Below are 24038 nucleotides of genomic sequence, written 5' to 3' on the forward strand. Positions count from 1 at the left end.
CTCGGGTACGTGTTTGTGTGCATGTGGATGGGGGAGTGTGTGCGCACTGAGAAAGTCGGGTTGACTTGAAAACACACACAACAAGTAACTCCATTTCCCCCTCCTTTCTAGTGTCTACTCCGTTAGGCCAGGGCAGAGTCAATCAGCTCGGTGGAGTTTTTATCAATGGCAGGCCTTTACCCAACCATATCCGACACAAGATAGTGGAGATGGCCCATCACGGGATCAGGCCCTGTGTCATCTCTCGCCAGCTGCGCGTGTCCCACGGCTGCGTCTCCAAAATCCTCTGCAGGTACCAGGAGACTGGCTCCATCCGGCCGGGGGCCATCGGGGGCAGCAAGCCCAAGGTGAGGAGATCAGCAACGCAGTGGTGACTGTGTTTAGGGCCTGGCCCTGCCAGGTGCTGAGCCTTTTCCCCTCCTGTCCCGTCGATTTCAGTGAGCGCTGAGGTCGCTCAGCCCCTTGCAGGATGGGCTCGGGGGAGGCAGGAGGGCACGCTGCGCTTTTGCTGTGATTTGGGGAACGATGCACATTTGGACAAAGCCTTATTGGGGCTAGTAAACTTCACACAAGCCTGGTTCTGGCTAAGGATTTTCAGGCTGCAGCATCTGAGGAGAAAGAGTCTGCTGTATTTAATGCAAGAGACAAAATGTAATCAAAGGCTGCGTAATTGCCTGTGCTCATGTAAACACCTTAGAAATCAACACACTCCTCCACACGGTGTGTGCACGGAGATGCGCACACACACTCGTGTGCAAAGTGCTGTGTGTACCCTCCCACCCCGTCCCCACCCTATTGCTAGAACTTTGCTGTCCCATAGATATTTTAAAAACTTCGAAAACTGAATCAAAGAAATAAGGCCCGATCCTGCAAGCTCTTATTCACCTCCGAATGGTCCCCACATACCCACCACCAAAACCTGTGGGAGCCGCTTAGGGGTTGAGCTCTTTCCAGGATGGAGCGTGCAAGAGGGCCAGTTGGAGTCCGTTGGTCTAGCCATTGAGTCAGGGCGGGGGAGTTTACAGGATCGGGTCCTATATTCTGGAGTGTTTTTTAACATGTTGCTGTACAGATCTATCAATGTATGTAGCTAGTATCATAGATGACTGCTCAAACGCTACTTATATTTACATATACATACACCCAAAGAGTGTGCATACAGGCAACTATAGATCGTTGGACGATTGTTAACTTGTTTGTATTATTATATATATCCCCCCCCCCAAAAAAACCCTCTTTCTTTCTTTCTTTCTTTCTTTCTTTCTTTCTTTCTTTCTTTCTTTCTTTCTTTCTTTCTTTCTTTCTTTCTCCTCTGCTGCTCCTTTAACGCAGGGATTATTAAACTTTTATACCAAATTTTAGAATAAATTACTTTATGTATTCTACAGGCATATTATCTGGAAAATTATTTCTAGTTCTGATTTCCAGGGTTTTTAATTCAACGTTATTTTCGTTTTTTAGGACATCCGAGCAAAATTTCAGAACAGTGCGTTTGTCAGTGTCTGTTTATGATACTTAGAAAAATCAACATTGTTGTTGTGAGACTTATTTTCTGTTGTTGCTAAATTTCCGAGGTTGGGTCTGTACTTGCAGTTTGAGTTATACTTTAGCACAGTTTAATCTCTTTTCCCGATCGTTACACTGTCACTGACAGTACTTTTACTGCGATTTTCATCTTCTCTGTGGACATTTCTGTGCTCACCACCCTTTGTACAGATACACAAACGTTATTACTAGATCACTTTAGGTTTTGATTACTATGGGCCCGATCCTTCAATTCTCATGCGAAGGCAACCCCAATGGACTTCCTAGGGAGTTTTGCCGTTCTGTGGACTGCAGGATCGGGCTCGTTGTATGTATCACGCAGTCCTGAGTCAGTTTGAAAAGCAGAAGGACGTTGATCCAAAGGGGCCAGATCGTGCCCTGAATTATAACGGGGTGTAAATCCGGAGCGACTCCAGTCAGGCTAAAGGAATTACTCCGGATTCACGCGGCAGAATTTAACCTTCGCGTCTCGCTGTGATCCTTTTGCATTAAATCCAAACTGTACAAACTTGGTGTCCGCCTGGTTTGTTGTATTAAAGCAGGTGACAACGCCGGATGTTGAGAAGAAAATCGAGGAATACAAGAGGGAGAATGCCGGCATGTTCAGCTGGGAGATCCGGGACAAACTGCTCAAAGACGGGGTCTGCGATCGAAACACGGTGCCCTCAGGTACTGGGGTCTATTCTTACTTCAGTTCAGCAGGCTCAGTACAGCCACTCACACTCTATTGATTGAGGCCATTTGGAGAGGCCACCTTTATCCAGAGTCGTCTTCCAGAGCCATAAAATATTTAATGAACTTACATTATCCCCCCTAGGTGTATGAGATCTGGGGTCTTATTATGCAAAGCGCGTGCTTGGGATGGGCGGTTGGGCAAGCAGTATATATATATCCTGTGGGTCTATTGCAGGCAGAGGATGAGCTAAAGCGTTCGTTCAGTGATGAACATCATTTCTGAAAGGGAATCTAAAGCTAGAACCTAGTAGGTGCCGCGGTGCTATTTCCAAGAGGCGACAGGCAGTCCGGGGTAGTCACTTTCCTAACTTCATAAAACGATCGGCATGAACCACGGGTACAAGTTAAACATATGGATCCCGGGGAGGATTTCTGCACTGGGGTGGGGCAGTTTGTTTTTAATTAAAAACCAACTGCACTCCTCCCCCCACCTCTCCCGGTTTGTGCCAAGGAGATAGTTCAGAGCATGGGTTTGTTTTGCAGATTGGAATCTGGAAACAAATAAATGAACCAAGGCTGCTTTTCTTTTCTCCTCTGGGTTGTTTTTGTTACAATAGACGAGTATTCCGGCGTGGAAATCGAAACCCTGCCGTTTGAGGCCTCCTAAATAGTTTGCTCTCTGGGTCATTTTGTTGTAATTTCCCTTGTAATGCTTTCTGGTCAGCAGACTTTACTGGCTTGGAGAAAACAAAAATATCTTGCAGTATATGTTCAGCCCATTAAAAAAAACCCATAGGGAATATAAGGATTTATAGACACTAACCTCACAGGCAGTGAAGCCCCTGAATTTAACCCGGGGGATGTAAAAAACCAATGCACTGTAGTGGCCTGAATTGACAAGGATCAAACCAGCACGTCTCTGGATGTGCGCTGGTGTTGGGGCAGCTGTTCTATAGGGATGAGGGTGCAGCAGAGGGACACTCACTGCCGAGGTCCCGAGAGGGAGAGGTTGTTTTAAAGCCAGCAAAGCGCTGCTGCTTTACAGCTCTTCGTTTTTCCTTGAAGTGAGCTCCATCAGCCGCATTCTGAGAAGTAAATTTGGGAAAGGAGAAGAGGAGGAGGCCGAACTGGAAAGAAAAGAAGCGGAAGAGAGTGACAAGAAGACCAAGCATAGCATTGATGGGATCCTCAGCGAACGAGGTAAAGCCAATCGCTCCCCCCAGACGCGGAGTGAAGTGGGAATCTTGTTTGCAGCTTCTGGATCGGGCTTTGCGCCTTGGCAGTAAGGGAAGGACGTGGGGCGAGGCTCACACACGTTAGCTGCTGGGGAGGGGGACTGGTCCAGCAGCGCTGGAGGCAGGTGCCTGCTTGAGGTGTTATTAAACCCAGCCCAATGGAGCGGGGTTCACGTGCGCTCTTTGTTTCCCTCTTGACCCTAGGAACCTTGTTCGCCGGGAGGTCAGATTTGTAGGTTATCTCTGCCCTGTTTGTTGTCCCGGCCGGGTTGGTCTCTCGCTCTCATTAGAGGCTGATGGCTTCGGAGAAAGTGTGTCGGAAGTGGCTGGTCCTGCTAGGGGTTTTATGAGGCCTTCTCGTGGTGGTGGTAAAAGCTGGCGTTAGGCGTGAGAGCTGTTGGCACCTTTCTGCAGATGGCAGCGAGATCAAAGGGCGGGGGCGCTTCTCTCCAGGCATCCTTTGCTCCCTCGGAGCCTGCTGAGGGTCCCCAGGAAAGCGGGCAATGCCCTTGTGGAAGAAAAGCTCCGACCCCACCTGAGTTGCTTTTCCTTTCATTACTTCCCCCCCCCCCCCACCTGATTCCCATAGGAGTCATCATGTCCTAGCTGCACATGGCCCCTGGCCTTAGTTGCGTTCCACTGACCCGATGGAACTCGCTGTCCCCCGACTTTGCAAGGACCATATTGGAGGGCGCACAAGAGACAGGCGCACACAAACCCATTCCTGATTAGCGCAATTTCTCTAATGCCCAAAGGGAAATTCCCACGTACATCTAAATCCCACACAATTTTAAATCTCATCTAACTGCCGCTTTAAATTAACGGATTGGTGTATTTAATATTCACGAGGGAGTCGGAGGCAGGGAGAGAGAGTTGGTTACTTTGCTTGGATTTTCAACAGCAAGGGAAACTTTAAACAATCCCTGGAAGGAGATCGCAGAGACAGACCCCCTCCAGATTATTACAGATATGCCTAATTGCACGGTGCAGAGTGCCCCGTGAGGAACTAAAATCACATCTCAGGCCCCGTGAGCCCCGTTAGCTCTGGCGTTCAGCAGTCTCACGCTTGACCAGGTACTCTGGCTGGGAACTGGAGGCGGGTGTTTTCTCTGATCGAAGTGGCTCGTTCTGGGGGCTTGGTGTTAAAGGAAAAGTATATTCGGGGTGTGCAATCTTCTGGCCAGCAGGTCAAACCCAGCCCCTGCCAGTTCTTCAACCCAACCGCTATTGTGACTTTCATCATTCAAATTGAAATCACTTTTTAAAGGGGGAACGAGTCTCTTGATTTGGGGCCCGATCCTGCCATCTTTGTTCTGGCTTATTGGCTTCAAGTGAGAGTTTTTGCTTGAATAAACCTGGCAGGATAGGACCCTGCGATAATAAAACCAACAGTTCCTGTAATTTCCAAGTCCATCTCAGGCAGAGTATTTCCTTCTAGGGCAGTTTTGCATACTGCTAAAAATTTCCCAATTCTAGCCCGCTATTGTTGTGAATCATTTGAAATAGTTCAGATTCCTTGGAATTGGAAGTTAGGCACTAGGAGAACATTGGGAGGAAAGAAAAGAGTCTTCTTCAAAATAAAACCCAATCAAAGTCTAAAAATAAATAGCAATTTTAGCTGAAGAAAAATAGAAACCCAGTTCAGTGGCTTGAGGTTTGCATTTATTTCAAGCCTAGGTTTTTATTATTGCCCTGTGAAAAACCTGTGTTAGGTGCTGGGAAGTACATGCAATGAAATCAAAACCTAAGCAAGAAAGAGGAAAACGATACAACTCTCTGCAGGTTGTTGTTGTTGTGCCTAGTTTTCCAGGCCTGGGCTTGGTAGGGAGATAGAGAGGCTGTTGCCAGTGCTGTGGGACTTGTTGCTAGAAGGTCCTAGCACTCCTCCTCCAGAGCTTGTCCTGCACATGCATAGGCGCTGAAGAAGAGGAGACAAAAGTACCAAATGAGCTGGTCAAACATTTGTACAACTTTTCCAGCTTTTACAAAGAAGGCCTTCTATACACAATCTACACTTGGAGATGAACTTGGAAAACAAAGAGGGGAGAGTCCATTGAAACTCACACTTTAGCTTTGCACAGACAAAGCTTCAGCTAGCAGCAGCTTGATGTGAACAAAAGAAGGCAACCTTTTTATAATTCAAGGAGAAAAGAAGAGAAAACAGCCCCACAAAAGGCCGAGAAAAGACATTATGGGCTTGCAATGAGGGATGAATTATTCAATGAGCCCCAATAGCCAATGCTTCGAGCAGTTTTATGGACTCTCCACCGTGGAAAAAGTGGCTATTTTCACCTACAAAATGTTTCTAGCCTTTCTAGACATCTAGAGATGCCGACTGCCATTCAAGAAGGACAACTGCCATTCTTTAAAACTATAGTATCCCTCTGTATTGTAAAAACAAAACAAAACAAAAAACCTCTAAACTAGGACTCTAACTCAGTGTTACTAGGGCTTTCAGGGAAGCTTCATCTTGTGTGTGTGTGTGTGTGTACATACATACACACTGAAAAATGCTAGGGGATTCATAGATTTTAAGGCCAGAAGGGACCATTCTGATTATGTAGTCTGACTTCCTTTATAATGGAGGGTGCAGAATTTTACCCAGTAATTCCTTCAGGCCAGGACTGGGCAAGCAATGGCTAAAACCAATGTCCAAGATTTAAAAAAAAAAACCCCTTGTTGTTTTGGGTGACTTGGGTTTCTGAGTGCCCAGCTTGAGACACTTTAAAGGTGCCTACTTTTCAGAAAGTGCCACGCACTTTTGAAAATATTCAGTGTGGCTCAAGTTGGACACACAAAAACGGAAGCGCCCCAAATCACTCGTCATTTTTGAAAATCTGGGCAAATATGTCCAGAGAGTTTATCTTAACTGGCCAAGCACTGATATTTAAAAAAGATAAAACAGGAAGTCTAGCTAGTATCCCCGATCCAGTCAACAACACCTATTACATGGATGGAGATCACGATCTGATTAAAAAATCAAACCCCCACAACTCAACTCCAGCTCAGAATTCTCTTGGTGCTCTTTCACACCCTGTTGCTTGAAGCTTAGGCTTTAGCCCCAGTGTTGGCCTGAGCCAAAGTTTCAGTGATATTTCACAGAGTCAGGGAGAACTAACAACCTGGATCTCAAAGGAAACAGAGGGATCTTTGGGGAAAATAAATCGTCATTGCCAGTGCTGTTGTCATTCATGTCAATATTTAATATGGATATTTTTTAAAATGAAGTTATCTTAGATTATTTTGGGTAGAGAGGCTTGATGCTGAGAGGGTGCTGCTCTGAACTCCTTTAGCTTCCGCTGACATGAATGACCCACGGTGCCTATTACCAATGAAGCCGCTGGCAAAACTCCCGTTTATTTAAATGGTGCAGGATTGGGTACAAGGGCTTCACTGGACGTCAAGGCCACACAACTCTTTGCAGGATCAGGGCTTTTGAAATGTGTCTTTTAAGTTCCTGGTAAGAGTTGGTTATCCCATGGAAATGAAACTCTTCATTACAATAAGTCATCCTCCCATCCTCCCTTGTGTCCTTCTGCCACTCAATATTATTATAGAAGTGGCAGAGATGCTGGGAAGGTGAGATCAAGAAGAGATTTGTTAGCACAAATGTTAGTGCGGGCAGGGTATTATAGAGAGAATTTTTTGGAGAATATAATTTAAAATGCACTGCTCCTTTACATATCTGGCCTGTAATCAAGATTCTGCTTCAAAACTCATTGACATCAGCAGGGCCATGATTTCACCCAGAATCTGTATTTAAGGTTAAAAACATCATCAGATCCTGCTCTTTTTATTCACACAATGCCTGATTCTGCACCCATTAAAGTAATTGGTAAAGCTCCCAGTAACTTCAGTGGTGCAGGGTCATGCTTGCAGGTATCCCATTGACTTAAATCTGAGGACTGTGAATTATGAAAGCAGGATTTGGCCTCATACAGCCATCTAAATAGAGAATACATGGTGGTATAGGTTACAGGGTTTATTGTCATGAGTTTGGGCTGGGTTTGTTGCTCACAAATGGTGAAGCCACACATGATTTTTATGGGTTGTCACAAACAAGTGCCAATCAAAGCTTACCATTGCACCACACCATCATATATTCTGTACGGGTAGTGTGGTACATACTTTGCAGGGTGGGGGGTACTCTTTTAGGAATGTTTTGAAGAGTTTTATACAATGCTATTACTATTTTTCATAGCCCTGGCCCTACAGAGCCAGGTTACCTTAATACCATGAGTGCAGGATTCAGAGAGAAAAAAATCTGACTAATACACTCCAGAAACCTTTAGAATTACCTATAATAGAGATGCAAACAAATGATGCATCCCTCTGGAGACTAGCAATCTCCTCTTTCCAATGCTAGCACTCTGTTCAATTAGAAGGTATCAGACTTTTAGCTCATCTCTGATCCATTTTGCACCTCAGTCTTGTATGATTTAGGGGGGGAAATTCCTCATTTGAAAGAAAGAAAGAAAGAAAGAAACCAACATTTTGGTTTTGGTTTTGATGGCAGCTGTTTAAAGCTGCTCAGAGATTTGTGATGTTAGAAGTAGTCCTGGCAGAGCTGGATGAAGGGAAGAGTGCAGATAAAGTGTGCAAAAGTGCTTGATAAATATAGTATATCATATGGCCTAGCAATTTATCACATAGATGTAAACACCACATATATAATTGTAATATAAACACAAATCTGTAATATAGAAATACATCATATCTATATCTGGCTATATTTCTATTTTGATTATAGATACTTAGATCTTGACACATCCACTACATTAAGACTTAGTCCTGCCACGCAGGCCGGGGACTGGACTAGATGACCTCTCAAGGGCCCTTCCTGTCCTATAATTTTATGATTGCTATAGCTATATCTTTCTCTAAATATATAAAGGTATAGGCAACTTTTTATTGGGGGGAAGGGCTAGAGTTAAAAATAATAAAATAATAGTTGTTGACTACATCTTTAATCAGTGGTTTTGTAAATTTGTCTACTTTAAGTAAGTGAGATGAATGACCTTCTGTTCCAGTGTTTCTTTTATTTATTAATGCAATCCCTAAATTTTTGGGGGACTAAAGTCCCCCCAAGCTTCCAGTTGTCTATGCCCATTATATATAACTATTGATATTAATGTATCTTTAGAGATAAATATAGCTATATAAATGTAGATTGGTGTAGATATAGACGGTATAGATATTATATATTATATGCATGTAGGCGTATTATATACTTCTTATAAAGGCATAGTCCATAAATAAGGAGCTTGGAAGAGAAACTTTGATATGCCTTTATACATCATATTTTTGGAAAAACTGATTTATAAGGGGGAGTTGCATGTACCTTTTAATCTATATGTGAAATGCTGTGTTGGCTAATTTGATGGCTCCCTACTTCATGAGATGGCTGTTGTTTTCTGAGTGAAAGTTAGGTGGTTTTTTTAAAGATCAAATGATGGGTGCAGCAGCATAGAGTTCTTTCTCGGCCCTTCTCAGTGCTGGATCAGGAGCTGTGTTGCACTGGTTGGGAGATACGGCCGCTGCTGCTGCACTGGATGACACAGTCTGCTCAGTGCTTAAATGGGACCCTCTGTTCTCCTACCCAATGGAATTGGCCCCCAGGCATGGTCACAATGGATTCTTCCCCAGTCATGCGCACTATTCCAAAGAGCCCTAGTCATCCCCACCCTCTACCCTTGGCTTCTCTGAGTGAGCAATTCAGGCTGCAGCAGACTAAATTGCCTCCTTTATTTCCTTCTTACTTTCATCTTGGATCAAACCCTCCTCCCCCCCCACTTTTTTTTTCTTTTTTCTTTTTTGGCCTGAGGCTCACATTAGTGCAATTTCTGCCACCACCCCTCTTTTTGTGGGGGGAGTTTAAAGAAAAGAAAGATCTTAACACAAAAGCCCCACTCAGTAACTAGAAAGCCGAAGCTGTTGCCGCTTCTATAGCCGTATGATGCTTTTCCTGTTTGTGAGTTTTGAGAAACATTTTTGCTTTGTACTGTAATGGAATTAGAGGACAGATGCTGACTGTAAATGGGACACGCGACTACCAGCCTCTAGCTTAAATATTTAGATGCAATGTTACAATTACTGACTTGATGCATGAGCTTTGAAGTGGTTACACATGATCTAAAGGGTAGCATAGGCTAGATGGGCTCCATGATGGATTAATTTTGGTTGCTAGATAACCTTCAAGAGGATATTTTTAGTCCGTTTAATTAATCTGATTAATTTCCCAAAGAAGAGGGTTGATGTACAGGAACCAAATATCAATTTGTGTATCTCCATTCATTTCTTCATTGTGGGGACGATGTTGGTCCAGTGGTTAGAGCATGGGACTGGAAAGAAGCAGAGTAGTTTCTATTCATGGCTATGTGACCCGGGGTGTACCAGCTCTTTCTGGTGCAGTTTTCCTATTTAGAGAACAGGGCTAAGTACACTTATTCACTTTTGTAAAACATTTTGTGATCTACAGCTGAAAAGCACTATATATGTTCTGTGTATGTCTGCCACCAAACCATACTTTCTCTAAAACAAGTGACACGTTTTATTTGTCCTACTGTAAGCAATACAAATGCTATATGTAGTTCAATTGTAAGACCACAGATTTTGTCTTACAGAGTTCTAATAAGTATATTTGTTCTAAATGTTCCTAGTAAAAAAAAATCAGATATGGAATTAAATGAGATAACTCTGTGATTGAGAGCAATTATTTTATGGAATCTAGAATTTCTTAAAAGTACTTTCAAATATTTTATCACTAGGATCTCTAAGAATTAAACTTGTGTAATTAGAATGGAGTTACTGTACTCAAACAGTTGAAATAGACAAGAAAATAGGGAAATCTGTTTGACTAAAAAGTGAGTAAGGACTGAAGGATTTATTATTAATATTAATATTTATTGTTTTTATAGTGATAGTGCCTAGGATGCCCCGTCATGGACCAAGACCCCATTGTGCTAGGTGCTGTACAAACACAGAACAAAAAAACCCCAGATAAGTTTGCACCTATTATTGAACCTACAAATAAACTAGGGTATGATCCATCCAATAAGGTGTTGTTGAGCATTTCCAAAGTGGTGTCAAGCACCTGCAACTACCATTGACTTCAGAGAGAATTGAGGGTGCTCCACAACTCACAGTATCAGGCCCTGAGATTACTATCTTGAAGGTCAAATAAGGCAAGAAACATTTTCAAGGCGTGCTAGATGTTTTACTCATTGCACACCATTAGTGCCATATAAACAATAATGCTATCAATACCCCAAACAAAAGGGGAAATGATTCCATTTGGCAACAGGGCCTCTGATACACACAGAGGAATGACACCTCCCTTTTTTGAAACTATGTCTTTACTAGTACTTTGTTGGTATAACTTACGTTGTTCAAGGATGTGAAGAAAACACCCCTCTGAATGACATAAATTACACCGACAGAAGCGCCGGTGTGGACAGCGCTATGTTGGCGGGAGACGCTCGCCTGTCAACGCTGCTCGTTGGGGGTGGCTAAATGATGTCGACGAGAGAGCGCTCTCCTGTCGGCATACACGGGAGATCTTACAGCAGCGCAGCTGCATTGGTACAGCTGTGCAACTGCAAGGTCTTTAGTGTAGACATAGCCTAATATTTGATTAACGATGGTTTTATTTTGTTTTGCAGCCTTAAAAAATTAACCTCCTTAACTTAAAAGGGCCTGATTCCAACCCTTCTCAGTAAATAAATTTAAAACAAGACCAAACCTTCCCTTCGCAAATATTAGATCACAGATTCATGCATTTCAATTTATATGACAAAAACTGACATTTCAAATCATCCAAGGAAACTATTAAAGATGTTATCTGCTTTGACTGCTCTCTACTTCTGAATTAATATTTGACTAGACTTATAGGGTAACATTCTGGAGTCATTGACCTCCATGGCTTAACTTCTACTGATTCAGCGTAACCAGGATTTTGCTCATAAAATTCTTACTCTGTTGGCAAACATCATACAGATATTGCTTTCAAAATCCTTGACTTTAATGGGAGTTTTGCCTCAGTGAGGATTGGGCTCCTTTTGAACCCAACTTTGTAAGGTGCTGAGCACTCTTAACTCCCTGTGAAATCCTCAGGTTCAGGACATAGTGAAGATTTACAAGACTGGGCACCGATCCTGCAAACGCTGTCATATATGAGTAACTAGAAGTTTCATTCAAAGGGCCTGCTCATGTGCATAAAGTTACTCACATGGGTTACTGCTTGCAGGACTGGGTCCTCGATTTGTTTTGTTCTGTTGAGGGCTAAATGATAATGGGGGGTCTAATCCTGAACTCATTATTCGGGCAAAGTTCTCTCTGAAGCTAAGGATTTCTGGCACAGCGTTAGTCAAAGTGATATCAGTTGGGAGGAAAAGATTTTGTAAGTTTAGTCAGAGATAAATTCAAATTTACAAAATAATCTAAGATGATGAAAACCTTAGAAGATAATTTTTGAGTGATTTTAAATGGTAATTTCTGTTGTATCCATTGAAATAAGTGAATTTGTTATCTAATATTTGCTGGAGGAAGGTTTAATTTTGTATTTATTGATAAGATGCATTTATTGATAAGAGTGGGGACATGTACTTGGATGAAGAGAACACATAAAGTTGTTCCTGATAGATTATTGAGAGTCCCCAGGGCTAACTAATAAAACTGTATTGGGAAATGAAGCAGAACTACAAAGTGCTCTCTGGTTAATTTAAGAAGAAATTGAGTGAAACACAACACAATAAATCAGACTAGTGTAGTCAATGTGAATTTCTCCATATAAATGTCACTTGAAATGCTATGTAACAAACGTGTATGGGGAGAGAGAGAGAACAAAATAAATAAATAAAAGTTTTGTATACTTCCAAGAGTTCCCAAAATGCAGGGATCTCTTGCTAATAAAAGTGATGTACAGTAACATAACTCACCACAAGACTTTGTTTAGTGCAATGTGGTGCATAATTTTACTTCATTTGCTCTGAAGTACTGCTGCCCCATGCTGTTAAACTAATTCTGTTTAAATCATGTTACTAGAGAAAAAGTGAGGCGTAATGAAATAAAAAAAATCACTGTGAGCATATTACAGTTAAACTGTTTCATGTGCTGAGAATATTTAGTTAGTTGGACTCCGATGCAGTCTATGAGAGGTCATTTCTCTATTCTGGTAAATAAAGATTCAAGAACTATTAAGAATGTACATATATAACTAACATGACAGTAAAAGGCAATTAAGTAGTCAGTTTTATGTCTTATCTCGCTGGTTGCTCTACAGTTGTTTTACAACTAGGAATTAAAATCTGAAAAGGAAGTTTTCAGTGTCCCTGGCCAAATATTGATTAAGTAGTTGTTTGCTGATACCTTTGTTACCCATAAAAAGGCCAGTAGCTCTGTTGTTCATCTTCCATTGTAACTGATTCTTAACCACAGAGATCAAAGCAGGATCATTTCAATTTATCTGTCTTGGAAAATCCTTCTTTGCTTCTAAAACCTCCATGGATTAATGATCAAATTGTCTTGGGGAGATGTGAAACTGAATAGATTCTTTATTTAACATGGTCTGAGGATATGTGCATTATATATATATATATTTTACAATTTTGGATTTTATGTTTATAATTAAATATTTAGGTTATGTGAATGTATATATTTTATTATAAAATGCAATGTAATTTTAGAGTACTAAGATGCTTAATATTTCATTGAGTTTTAATTAATTTAGTTTCATTTCACCTAATCTTGTTGTTGGTGACAGTTTAAAGGAAGAAAGAAAAGAAAGGTTATTGTTTACACTAAACACCATGGCTCATCCTAGTGGGTGCTGGGTGAGACCAAAACTTCCATTGAAGGCAATGAGAATTTAGGAAACTCATCGCATGGCAAGATTGAGCCCTACCTATAAGAATAATGCAACAATAAGTGGACTATTTTTTTATATGTGGCTTCATTATGATGATTTTGTAGGTGATTCTGATTTGCATCAGTGAGGATGAATGTACTGCCTCTTCTCAAAACTATGGGGCAAACCTAATATGACAAGACATGTGAAAAGGATTTATCCCTTGAAACAATTCTCAGCTGTAGAACATAAACCTGTATTATAAAATACATGCCACCACATCCTCAATATGCAAATACAGCATATATAGTATATACAGTTAGGGCTCTATTACTGATTTACAATTATGATATGGAGTTTCAACTAAAATGCAGAGTCTGAGAGCCAGATCTTGGTCCCATGATTACACTGATTACACTGGGACTTTAACTTTAGATACAATGGTAATGAGCATGGTATAAAAAGATAGATAGATTAGATACTGCTAGGAACATTGCTGTTGATTTTACATGGAAGGTGCTGAGATACTAAAGCAATATACATCCAGCTATATAAAATCTATAAAATAGAGATTTTTTTAAATCAGCATTTTACCAACTGTCTTTCTTAAATACATATTTGTATTTGCTTGATCTGCAAATCTCTTGACAAAATAACAATCTATGTGCTCTTCACAAACACCTGGCTACTTTTGAAGATATTTTGCTCCAGTTTGATAATTAAGATTCTTAAAAAATATTATAGACAAAAGTTCCTTTAAAAATCAGAATTTTTAACCTGTACCTTTCAGTGGATCTCTGCATGATGAGAAGAGTCACATGTATTCCACATTATGATTTTTTTAAATTTTAGTGGATATCTGTCTTGGAGTAGAATTTCTGTCAAACATGGCCAATGTTTACACCATGCCTGAGTCCATATATGGATCTTTCTTAAGGATTTATATCTCTATCATGTGGCTCATCTTGGAAGTCCAAACCAAAAATGGCTATGTAGAAATTTCTTTATCAGCCATACTACCACATAGATCATCATAGTGATTTGTATTATGTGAGGACTAAACAATCTTCAGCTAATATTTCAGTGTCAAGAAAGTTTATGCAACATAAATCAAATCCCTTTCACCTTACTCTTGCCTGTAAGAACATATATATGCCAAGTTAAGTAGGATTTGGCCCATATGCATAACCCAGAAAACCAGTAACCGCCCGCCCCACTTCTCCTAGCTCAATAGTTAATTACTTTATTTCACTTTATTAAAATGCACCTTTCTATTGTTACATACCCCAGTTAACACGGCACCAAAATTCTAAATTTAATCTAATCAGACTTAAACCCCTCCATAACTCATCAGAATTATCACTCTCCATAACCTCAACCACTTACTCAGAGAAAGGTTGGGAAAAAAGTAGGCAGGCCTGGCAGCAAGATCAACTGACTCAGGCTCCGTTAGATGTGGGGAGTGATTCCATAGTTTGAAAACACTTCATTGAAAATGTCCTTCCAGTAGCTCCTGCCCATTTAAATCTCAAGGCTGTTAGTTTGATCTGAGCTGCTGTTCTAAGAGTTGAAGTCTCTCATGTAGCCAGGACCCGGTCATAAGAATCAATCAGGTAGCAAAAGCTCAGTGATAGTTGTTGCAAACTTACCAATAGAGCTTAGTGGAAAAAAAAATCATGCTATTGACCAACCAAAATGGAAATCATGTTTCCATGGGTTTCATGAAAAGCAAAGTACCTTGTGGTTCACAGCTCAATATTTTTAGCAAAAGGAGGACTTTGAGGAAAAGAGAAAAATGTCAAGTGTTTACCTAACATTAATGTCTGACTTGCCATTTCCCCATTTTCACTAAGAAACACAGTCAGTCTGTCCTAGATCAAATGTGTGGATTCTTGGGAAAATTGCAAAACCCTCAGTGCACAATACTGATCTCATTTAACCCATCAAAATCATGAGTAACTCTACTGAAGTCAGTGCAGTGACATTGGTGTAAGTAAAAGCAGAATCAGGCCCTCTGTGTTTGCATGTAAGAACTGATACTTCCAAACAGCTACTAACCATTTTAGGACCCAATCCTGCAAACTTAAATATTCCTTACTTGTGCAAGGAGTTCCAGTGAAGGGAAAACTACTTGACTGAATAAGACAGGAATAAGGATTTGCAAGGATTACTTAGATGAGTAATGATCAGATCTTTACATTGCAATATTTTGCAGTAAGGCCTTCAGCTTTTCATATAATCTTGAATGCTTTTAATGTGGAGGAAGGCCTGGAACATTTTAACCACTCTGTGTGGCATGCAACAGTTACTATATATATGTACTTTGGTTGTGTTCTTTGCATACATTTTTTAAACTGATAAGTAACACAGAGGAAACGGCTCCATTTGTGAATCAGTGCATGCAGTTCATTGACTTAGGGCTAGTCTACACTGGCAATGCTAAAGTGCTGCTGCTGCAGTGCTTTAACGTGGCTTGTATAGTCACGGCAGAGAGCTAGGAGAGAGCTCTTCCAGCGCTCTGAAAAACCCACCTCCATGAGGGGCATCGCTACCAGCGCTGGTGCACTGTCTACACTGGCACTTTACAGCGCTGAAACTTGCTGCGCTCAGGGAGGTGTTTTTTCACACCCCAGAGCGAGAAAGTTGCAGTGCTGTAAATTGACAGTGTAGACAAGCCCTTAGTGATTCAAGATTATAGTATTTTACAGTAGATGTTACAACTGGAAAAGAAATGTTAGATCACTGAGTCCACCCCCTTGCAAGTGCAGTATATAGGGCCTGCTCCTGCTCCCTTTGAAATCAATGGGACCCCACTTCACTGGGATCAGGATTAGGCAAAAAGTGCTCCTGATATTTGATTTTGCATTTGGAATGCTCGTTTTCCATCAAATTCATAGGACTCAGATGTGTATGTTGTAGAACGCAGGCCTACTTTTTAAATAGTCCATTAGAGCAAACTGCTTGTCCACCACTTCTGATGAGCATGCAGGTTGCTGGCTGTCTGAGTGGCTATTTCACATGCTGTTCATATGACATGGGTTATTCAGGGTTTGTTCAGCCCCTACTCATTCTCCAATGCCTTGCCTGCCTGCCCCTATCTACTGAATTGGAAAATATAGCTGGCTTCTAAGTCACTCCCTTCCCATGGTAGACATGGAAAATGGCTGCACATGGCAGCCATTTTGTTTGTCTGATTATTACTTCACTCCGTGTATAAATGTACATGTATGCATAAATATTCTGCAGCCAAATTGTGCCTTCATTTACATCTGAGCAACCATGATGCCTTTAGTGGGGCTAAGCCAGTGTAACTGAGGTTAGAATTTGTCTTTGCAATGGGAACTGAAAACTTCTTGAGTTTGAGTTTGAGGGAACTAGAATAGAATCCAGCTCACTTTCCCAGAGATGTGTTAGTTTTGTAATGTTAAGAAGCATTAAAAATAGTAACAAAAATTTACTTCTGTTGGTAAAGTAAGTAGGCCTGACTCTGAATACAAACAGGGAGCAGGTCTGGTTAGTAAAAACATGACATTTTTACAGTCACTTTTCAGAGAACTACACTTTAAAAGGCTGTAGCCAGGCCCTGATCCAGCCAAAATGGTCTTCACAGCTGCCAGCCCTTGGAAGCTGTGTTACTTATTGTGAAAATCCCCCTAATAGCTGATGCTAATACTCCTCACTTGATCCAGATTCTTGGGCTCCCCAGTGGCTGAAGCTTAATCGTGATTTTGAAGGGAGGTATACTCTTTCTCTGCCAGCTATATGTCTCACCCCCACTTCCCAAACAGAAAAGCAGTTGGAGTTTTGGAAAAGAAAACAGGGAACATTGCTGGGATGCTCAGGGAATCAATGGGCTGGACAAGTTAAAAGTACTTTTTTTCCTCCTGGCTGATATGTCTTTCCTTGAGGAAAGTTAGAAAGTGGGATTTATGCTATATCTATTATAAAAGAGATGGAGAAGTGAAGGCCAATGGATGACACAAACATTTCCCTTAGTCGACCTCAGGAAAAGATTTATTAATAATAGATGAGCACATCAGGGGCCAAACATTGCCTGAAGATATAAAAAAAAAAAATCCCCCCAAACAAGGTCCTCCCAGTGTAGTGGTCAGAGATGAGTGATGGGACACTTCCAAATCTCCAAGGAGATTCTTAAATTTAAAACAACTTGGCTGATTGGGGAATAGACTGGTAAGTGAGCCTTCCTGTTTCTAACACCATCCATGACCATGAAGGAAAGTCACTCTAACTTGGAACTAGACCAACTCACATTTGTTTCTTGTCCACTGGCAAGAAATTTGAAGGGAGCCAGAATTAGAAGTTCTGCAGCATAGAAGAGGGAGAGCTCATTTGGATAAGTAGCTCTTTTTTACTGGGTAGACTTTATGGGTGCTCAACTGCAGACACATAGGGTCTGATTCTCAGAGATTCTTCTCGCCTGCCTTCTCCTTGGCTTTCAGATGTTCACATTAAATGGCTGTATTGCTGTGAATTATTTAATGAGCCTTTTTTTACACCATGATCTAAACATTCGGTAATGACATTCTCAGGGTATGTCTATACTACCCACTGGATTGGTGGGCAGTGATTGATCCAGAGGGGGTCGATTTATCGCATCTAGTCTAGTCTAGACGCAATAAATCGACCCCTGAGCACTCTCCCGTCGACTCCTGTACTCCACTGCCATGAGAGGCTTGGGCGGAGTTGACGGGGGAGAGGTAGCAGTTGACTCACCGTGGTGAAGACACCGCGGTGAGTAGGTCTAAGTATGTCGACTTCAGCTATGTTATTCACGTAGCTGAAGTTGCATAACTTAAATTGACCCCCCCTTCCCCCAGTGTAGACCAGGTCTTAGACAGAGGAGAAGGTTTTGTGGACCTGATCCAAAAGCCTGTTGAAATGAGTGGAAAGACTCCTATTGTCTTTAATAGGCTTTGAATCAGGCCCTAACAACTTATGTTGTTTCCTTCCCTGTTTTTTTTTAAAATCTGGTGAATTTAAGTATTCCTGAGCAGGCGAGAAGAATAGTGATTAGAATCAGGCATAGAGCCGGGAGGGGTTTTGGATGCTTATTGCCCTGGTACTGCATCTAAGTCCTGATCTGCAGCACCACTAACAAGAAACTCTATGTGGATTCTGCAAATTGTGGAAAACTATTGGATGTACTGGATGCTCTGGGATAGGAACAAATATTCACCAGGTCTTGACTGAAACCGGTAGGTATCTATCCTTCTCATCTGCTGTATTTTACATTTAAATCTAGGCTAACCACTCAAAAATGTATTACAGGGAACAATCTTGCATCTGCAGGGTGATGAACTGAATGTTCCATTGCTAACATCTATGATTCTGTGGAATCAGGCTACACAATCAAACACACAAACAATCAAGCAGAGTAGATTGCCAGTGGGAAAGCTGCTCACTCTTTACAGCTTAGACTAGTACACCCTAGAAGGAGGTGTGTGTAAAATTTTAGATGAGACAAGTTTTGTGTGGAGAATAATACACTTGTAAAGAATGCCAGGTGGATGTCTTTTCTTCTAGTTATGTGTTGGTGAGCATCAGTCAGCTAAGGAAGAACTTCAAAGGCCTATGGCAGAAAGTTGTTATGCTCCCTTTTAGGGGACAGGTTTTCCCTGAGGAAGAGCTGCTTATGCCAGACATTGACATTTTTCTCCTATGGTAGAGGAGGTACCAGGCAGCCTTTGCATAAGGTGCCAAATTTGGAGGTTCCCTGCCTGTGGTGGAGCTGATATGTCCAGAAAGGGGTTACTAAATTATCCAGCCAGTGGTGTATTTTGTTGCTAGCTCATAAAGATACTTCAGAAAAGCTGTTTCCCTCTTGAGAATACATCACTAGATTGCACCTCAGGAAGGGTATTATCAAAACATGTTCCCCATCCCAGGGGAGATAATCCCAGATCTTCCTACTTCCCTGCCCCTGAAAATTACTCATTAATGGGACTTATTCATATACTGTAAATTGCCTCTTAGCTGAGAGAACAGACTGTAAAGTGTTTCCATTTAATCAATTACTTGTATTGATTATATGGAAGCATATTACCTCTATGCTTTTACACAGCTGGGGATGGATGGTGAACTATATGTCTAACAGCACGTATGTGAAACTTCATGCATTGTAATGGGAGGTATGTGTGCAATGGGAGAATAAATGCCATAGGAGTTTTAATTAATATCCACAAAGTATTCTGCACATTGTGGACAGATTTTTGTTTCCGGGATGTTGAATACAGAAGAGGGCACATTTTATGGTGACTTATGTAAACGAATGAGAATGATTAGAAAATGGGTACAAGCAGCAATGTCATCTAACATGCACTGATACATTCTGTGGGCATGAAAAACAAGTGTCATGCAACTTAAAGGTTTCAGAGTAGCAGCCGTGTTAGTCTGTATCTGCAAAAAGAACAGGAGTACTTGTGGCACCTTAGAGACTAACACAATTTATTTGAGCATAAGCTTTTGTGGGCTACAGCCCACTTCATCAGATGCATAGACTGGAACATTGTTACTATATGTTCCATTCTATGCATCTGATGCATGAAAGCTTATGCTCAAATAAATGTGTTAGTCTCTAAGGTGCCACAAGTACTCATGCAACTTAAATTGTACAGAGGGTGTATGTGTGTGAAAAGTGAACAGTAGAGAATGATGTGGCTGGCCAAGAAGAGGCTGTGTCTGGGGGAGACTCGAGTTGTTCTGTGGTGGGGCGAGAAGGCTGAGATGTGACTAACAGGAGGGTGCAAAGTAAAGCAGACATTTTAAAATCTGCTTCCATCACATAAGACCTCCCCAACTGTCCTGGCAACGCACACAAGTCTGCTTCCTTATTGCTGTGGAAAAATCATCTTTGGGAATAAAAAAATGTCCCCAGTGTATCATCACCACCATCCATCTAATGCACATTCCTAAAGGGGAGAGAGTAGTCCTTGCATTGGACACTGTGCAGTTGGGTGGCAGCAGTCACTGCAGAGCTGTGCTGCTGTGATGGTGTAAAGATGCTTGTGCAGTGTTCTGCACAAAAGTGGCTATCAGGACAATAAAGCTCACATCTGCTAATTACTCAGGAAGGCCATCAGGATACAGCAGGTGCTGCAAGTACATCAGGAAACAGTGAGAGATGTGGCTTTTGTAAGTATCTTATTTGGTCTGCAATGTCTGCTGTGTACTGTGCCTCAGTGGGCATCTACAAACCACATTGTATAACTGACTGTTCCTGTCAATTACAGTATTTTGCCCAACCTGACACTGTGAAAGGATCTACATTTGTCTTGCTTTGTTTATTTGACACTGCAGAACCCCAACTTTATTTGTTCCATTAACCATGGCTTCTTTTCTGTGTGTGTGTTTATTTTACATCTTCCTCTTTTACATTTCCATTGCAGAATGTGGAATATTCAAATTCAAATATACAAATGAATATTTAAATAACCTGCAAGGACCTTTCTTGGGATCTTTGTCTCTTTATCTAAGTTGTCTCTTCCTTTAGAACAAATCCATGTAATGGGAAAATCAATCTTCTGCAAATGTATCATGCATGTCCCTGTAACCTGACTTATATTACCCATATCGGGTTATCTTTCAGAGCGGGAGAGAGCTCTTCTTATTACTATTACTTATTTGGATGTCTAAGTTTAGAATGTAAGAAATAATTTGTTAACATAGTAGAACATGCTTAATTTAATAAAGCATGTGTGGTTAAAAGACTTAACTGTAACTAATGCAAAGCATACAGAACTGATCAGTGTACTTGAGCTACAAAGTTCAGGGTTGTTCTGACCCATGGGTTTTGGTTCAATCCATTATGGAGTTAGGGGCCAGCTACAAAATTTGGAAGCTTGGATCCAAACTTCCTCTGCTGTGTGGGTTTATATAGTGGGTTTGTGTGTCTCATGGACTGGGACTGGCACAAGAGGGCGACCAACTGCACCCCCATATAGGGGTCTAATTGATGGGCACTCCTGCTGTGCTCTGAGGCATCCCACCATCAGGTGCTCCTTTGGAGCAAGATGACTCTTCACTGCCCCCAACTCTGTATTGTGCTTAAATGGTGTCACCTCGCCATGGTGACTGCACGGAATAAGCACTAATAGCACATTGGGGGTGGGGGCATGACAGTCATTACACGGGGTTCTGGAGGATATCCGCTTGCCAAGGTGGCACATGACATGAACAATGGCTGAGCTATGTGATGTTTATGATATACTGGATAAACGGCCACAAATCAAATTGTAGTGCATTGCAGTAACATGGAAAAAGAATGGTAACACAAAGCACATGTGAGACAAGGATGCTGGTTTCATTGTTGCACATGTTGTATCAACTGGGAATCGGGATATCTCCTAGCTATCCCGGTGGCGGAGAGGCTGTTGTGGATGATGTTTTCTTGTGTAGGAGGAAACAATGGTTTGGCACTTCACCATGACGTACTTCAAAAATATAATTGGTGGGTTTGGCCTTGGAAATGGCCAAGTTAAGGAGCAGAGAAATGCCCATGGCTGTTGAAATTCCAGCCTTGTTAATCACTCCCATGGCTAGATAAGTCTGTAGCAATTGAGGCTGCCCTCCAGAGAAGGATCACACTGCACCACTCTTATTATGTATGTTCATGGTGCTACATGTCCTTTGTATGTTTTCAGTTCTCTTTCACAGAGAGAAAAATCCCCCCCCCTTCCCTGATCCCCCAATGGAGCCAAGCTTAAAATTTCCATTTCCTTCAATGGGTGTTCTCATGTAGTACCTCTGTATAACATGTGGAACAGGAATCTTTAATTATGAACAAGCTGGCTGTGGAGTAGTACTATGATTCTGTTTTATATCATGTTTGAATTATGTTTTCCATTTTGATGCCTTCAAGACCTTATAATGCTGTGACAGGTTTTTCCTGTAGTCCTTCCTCACATAAGTAGTCCCTTTGATTTCTGTGGAACTTCTTACATGAACAAAGGCTGCACCTCTGGCCTTTCATAAGGCTCACCTTGATTTTAAATATTTTTGTACCCAACTATAATAGAGAGATATTTTATATGCAAGCACTGCCTAATTTGTACAGATAGAGACAATCCAGATGACTAAAACCTTGTTGCTGGAACAATTAGTGAGTAAGTCATTGTGGAAAGTTAGTAAAAAAAAAAAAGGGGGGGGGTATTCATATTCACCAGTAAATCCCAGAACAACTTTAATGGTTGCATCAAACATTGGAAGCTAGATCATAATTACATTTGAGTGGAAGCATAAATTTGAGAGTTGTTTCCATGGATAATAGTACTTTTCATTTGAAATAAATATTGATTACCATTTTCTTGTATGTCTGCATTGAAAAGAAGAAGAAAATAACTCATATTTCAAACCCCCAAAAGCACAATTGGAAATGACTCATAATCCCTTTTAAGATCTTACTTTTAAAAATTAAGATAAAAGAATGAACAAAATATGGATAAAGTTAGAGATGGACCAAGGAGGTGGTGTTTTGTAAAATCTTGTCAACTGGGCTTTGCTTTTTCAAAACCAAACTCAAAAAACAAAAGTGCTTTTGATTTTGTTTCCATTTTATTTGAGTTACCAAACTTTGTGCTGGAGTGGAGGTGGGTAGGTTTGAATTAAAGTTTTTTGGTTTTGCCTCAACTGTAATTAAAACACACACTTGGAAAAAGCACGAGAGATTTTTGTTTTCTTTTTTACACAGAGCATTATAGATGCTTAAAAGTAGTTTCCATAAATAAGTTTTAAACTTGATATTTGCCAACAAAATTTAAACATGAAGACAGTCTAGAATTCATTCTGGTTAATAATATACAAATATGTATATGTAAACAATGGAAAGTAAAAGTTAATCATCCCTGATACACTGTGGGATTGGGAATGAAGAGACCTTGATTCTGTTCCCGAGTCTGGCACTGACTTGCTGCATGACCACAGACAAGTCACTTGACCCGTGCCTCAGTTTACCCATCTGTAAAATGCTTACCCATCTTATAAAATGGTTTGACATAGAAAAGTGCTAAATGAGTGCAAAGTATCATTTTTATTATCTTGCTCCCATTTGTAGTTTATTTTTAATTTTGTTACTATTCTATACCAAAAATGTAACACATTTTATTGTGTACAATAGGCATCTGTTACACAGATACAGAAATAGTATAAAAGCTACAAGATGCAGACAAACACTTGAGACATATCAGGCCTAATTCTGCATTCCTTGTGAACTAAAACTCACATTGACTTCAATGGGCGCTGAGATACATAAAGAATGCAGGATCGGGTCTAATATATTCATTTTATATATTTACTGTCAACTCCTTTTCTAAAACTTTTCCCTAGTTATTGTACATCATTGATTCAAGTGTTAATAAAAGACCTGCTCTCTTAAATATTGGTTGCTTATAGTGAGGCAAGCAAGAGAATTCAGGATATCTGTTCAATCTGTTTTGCATGATGACAGGTTTCAGAGTAACAGAGGGTCCTGTGGCACCTTTAAGACTAACAGAAGTATTGGGAGCATAAGGTTTCGTGGGTAAGAACCTCACTTCTTCAGATGCAAGTAATGGAAATTTTCAGAGGCAGGTATAAATCAGTATGGAGATAACGAGGTTAGTTCAATCAGGGAGGGTGAGGTGCTCTGCTAGCAGTTGATGAGTGAACACCAAGGGAGGAGAAACTGCTTCTGTAGTTGGATAGCCATTCACAGTCTTTGTTTAATCCTGATCTGATGGTGTCAA

General features: G+C 41.0%; 1 protein-coding gene across 2 annotated transcripts in view; it reads left to right on the top strand.

The window, feature by feature from the left end:
• Positions 1-24038, top strand: part of PAX3 (paired box 3) — a 111310-nt gene that overhangs the window by 8260 nt on the left and 79012 nt on the right. Inside the window, exons 4-6 of one of the 2 annotated variants that reach the window (XM_042853579.2) lie at positions 112-347; positions 2088-2214; positions 3286-3420. In XM_042853579.2, the coding sequence (XP_042709513.1) occupies positions 112-347; positions 2088-2214; positions 3286-3420 (498 nt within the window). Of the gene's footprint in view, positions 1-111; positions 348-2084; positions 2215-3285; positions 3421-24038 lie in introns of both variants that reach the window. The other variant, XM_005282530.4, reaches the window with a different exon arrangement.

The sequence above is a fragment of the Chrysemys picta genome, chromosome 9 (genome assembly GCF_011386835.1).
Source record: "Chrysemys picta bellii isolate R12L10 chromosome 9, ASM1138683v2, whole genome shotgun sequence".
NCBI lineage: Eukaryota > Metazoa > Chordata > Testudines > Emydidae > Chrysemys > Chrysemys picta.